At 42.3% G+C, this 2,761-nt stretch overlaps 1 protein-coding gene across 1 annotated transcript in view; it reads right to left on the minus strand.

The window, feature by feature from the left end:
- The window catches only part of UNC5C (unc-5 netrin receptor C), a 393,520-nt gene that overhangs the window by 42,942 nt on the left and 347,817 nt on the right, over positions 1-2,761 (minus strand). The window contains 1 exon segment of the mRNA XM_012810558.2: positions 884-971. Coding sequence (XP_012666012.1) covers positions 884-971 — 88 coding nt within the window.

Here is a 2,761-nt window from a genome sequence, read left to right on the forward strand (position 1 = left end):
CCTCCATTTAATGGCGTCTTTCAGTTTAGTATTTCAGTGTACTTCAGAGGCACTAAGCAGTCAGGCCTAGAAAGCACAATTTAACACACGCACTTTACATGGGAGCTAATCAAGAAAGACTACACGGTTTCCAAGATGCCAAGCTGAAAATTCAGTTCAGGACTTCCAAACTCCTGTTGGGTTTTTTTTGGCCGGGGCTGAGTTTGAACCCACCACCTCTGGCATATGGGGCCAGCGCCCTACCCTTTTGAGACACAGATGCCGCCCCTCCTTTTATTATTTATACTTAAAATACCGTAATCATGACACATACAAAACAGAGCCTTTTGAGTTGATCCAGTTTCCACAACCCTAGACCCGTTTTGAAGGCCTAAATATGGAATTTTAAGTAGTAAACATGAGAAGGAGGTTGGTATCACTTACGCTAGAACACAGTCAGAAGAGGAGGGCTCTGTGGGTACAAATTAAGTACTAGGCTGAGACGGGAGTGGCAGGGCAGGGGTTAAGGGGTTGTCCAATCCTTTGTGACCTTTAACCTTATAATGGGAACAGGCTGGATTCCTGAGCCAGGCCACATGAAGTTGACATCTGAGTCTGCCCACGTGTCTCCCTGGACAGGATACAGATTTTATTCTGGCCATTTTTTCAGCAAATATGGCCACATGTCCACTTGGGCAAACATTTCAGGCCTTCTACCCATACTCAAGCTCTGCAAAGGTGTCGGGAGTTCAAAGATAAAATTTGAGCTTTTGTAGGTCTAGGGAAAAAAATGCATGTCAGAAACAGGTCACTCAGACAAAAGTATGTTGGGGTTATCGTTTCTGTTGTGCAATTCTCTAAGTTAGACATGATAAAGTCAGTGCACCAGAGAAAGCATATTTACCTCATATTTTCTTTCCTGTGTACAGTCACATACATTTCGTAGACTCTCCCTTGGGGAATGGCCCCAGCGGGAATCAGCAAACTGACTCCTGAATAGAAAAAGAGAAAAGCAGTCATGGAAGACCTCTGAATCAAAGGGAAACTTCTTCGTGAATGCTTTTGCGGCAAGTAGAAGGAAGTGAGCAGATTCTGTGACCACGCAGCCATAAGCTTGCTTCTTTTTCTCTAAAGACATGTAAATATTCATAGCACCTCTGCTTCCCTTCCACACTGGTCCTGTTACCACAGCTCCCTCTGAACTGTTATGGAATTACTTAAAAGAGTGATCTGTTTTTTTAAAACTCTTGTGTTATTTATGGAATAGACAGATGGTTCTACTGTTGTTTTCCTTGTAAAACAAGGGGGGAAAACCAACAATTGCCCCCAAATTTCAAACAGCTGTAATGATGTATCATCTCTAATGAAAAAATGAAAGCCATGAGATTCAAAGTTAGGGAAATGCTAATTTCAACCATACCAATGAACATTTGTTTCTGAAACATCTTGTTAGCATCAGTGTTATTCCACAACAGCATGGGAATTGGTGAAGAGCACTTATTACTTGTAACTCTAGAATGGGAACAGCAATTGCTAGTTTAGTCACAGCAGGTCAAAGGTTTCTATTTTGTTGCTAATTGGTGCCATTGTGTAGAACTTAGATTGAGCTGTGTTCTAAGTGAACTGTCTGCAGTGGTGTGTAAATTTGAGCTTATATCAGAATCACGTGGAGGGCTTGTTAAAATCTGAATTACTGGTACCTACTCCTGGAGTTTCTGATTCAGAAGGGCTGAGGGTTTGGTGGGAGAGCTTTTTAGTTGGAGAAGTTGTGATGCCCAGGATGGTGGCCTGGAGTGTAAACAGCAAGAACCCCTGGCCCGCACTGGTCACTGCCACCACAAAGCATGGTCAGGTGGTAGCACTCTGCAGGTGTCCGACTCCATTTTATTTCCATAAAATCTGTTTAATTCAGCTTAATACCAAGTGCTGATGCCTCCCTGCCTTACAGCAATTTATACTTTACTCAGTAAGGAAATGGAATAAGCGAAATGAGTGCAGGGCAATGAGAAAACTGGCTTGACCACATTGGAAAGTCTCACAGATAAAGAGCAGGAGAGTGGTAGTGATTCAAAGGTCTCTGCAGAGCTGGTTGAAGATGCTGAGCTTGGCCTTCTTGAGAAGGAAAGTCACACGAGGGCTGTGGGATTTCAGGAAGTGGTACAGCACTGTCCAAGCCTCAGAATTTTAAATTTTTTCAGTGAAAACATAAAAGATACCTTCATCTTTGGTATGGCTAAGAAACAGAGCTATGAATGTGGAGTAACAGGTACTGATTGTTAGTCTGTTAAATAAAGATAAATGATATAAGTTGATCACCATTGCCTGTTACCTAGAAAGTATTTAAAAAGTGCTAGCTCTGGGCAGCACCTGTGGGTCAAGGAGTAGGGCGCCGGAGGTGGAGTTCAAACCCAGACCTGGCCAAAAAACTGCAAAAACAAACAAACAAACAAACATATGCTAGCTCCTTCCCTTCCACTTAATCAGCCTTCATAATAATTCACATATAAAAGGGTGGTAGGTGCAGAAATGGGAAGAAAAAGCAGAATTCATTGAATATCATGGGAAAAAGAACTGTCTTGGGAATAATTATAATGTTTAAATAATGGGAACCCAAGTATGTTTTTCTATTCACTGATGGACTATTGCACAGATATTTCAAATCATGATTTTTAAAGAACATGCCATAGCCTGAAAATGGGGAAAAGGGCATGCATGGTGCCTGTGACTCAAGTGGCTAAGGTGCCAGCCACATACACCTGAGCTGGTGGGTTCGAATCCAGCC

The sequence above is a fragment of the Otolemur garnettii genome, unplaced genomic scaffold, assembly GCF_000181295.1.
Source record: "Otolemur garnettii isolate 467f Iridium unplaced genomic scaffold, OtoGar3 scaffold00137, whole genome shotgun sequence".
Taxonomy (NCBI): Eukaryota; Metazoa; Chordata; class Mammalia; order Primates; family Galagidae; genus Otolemur; species Otolemur garnettii.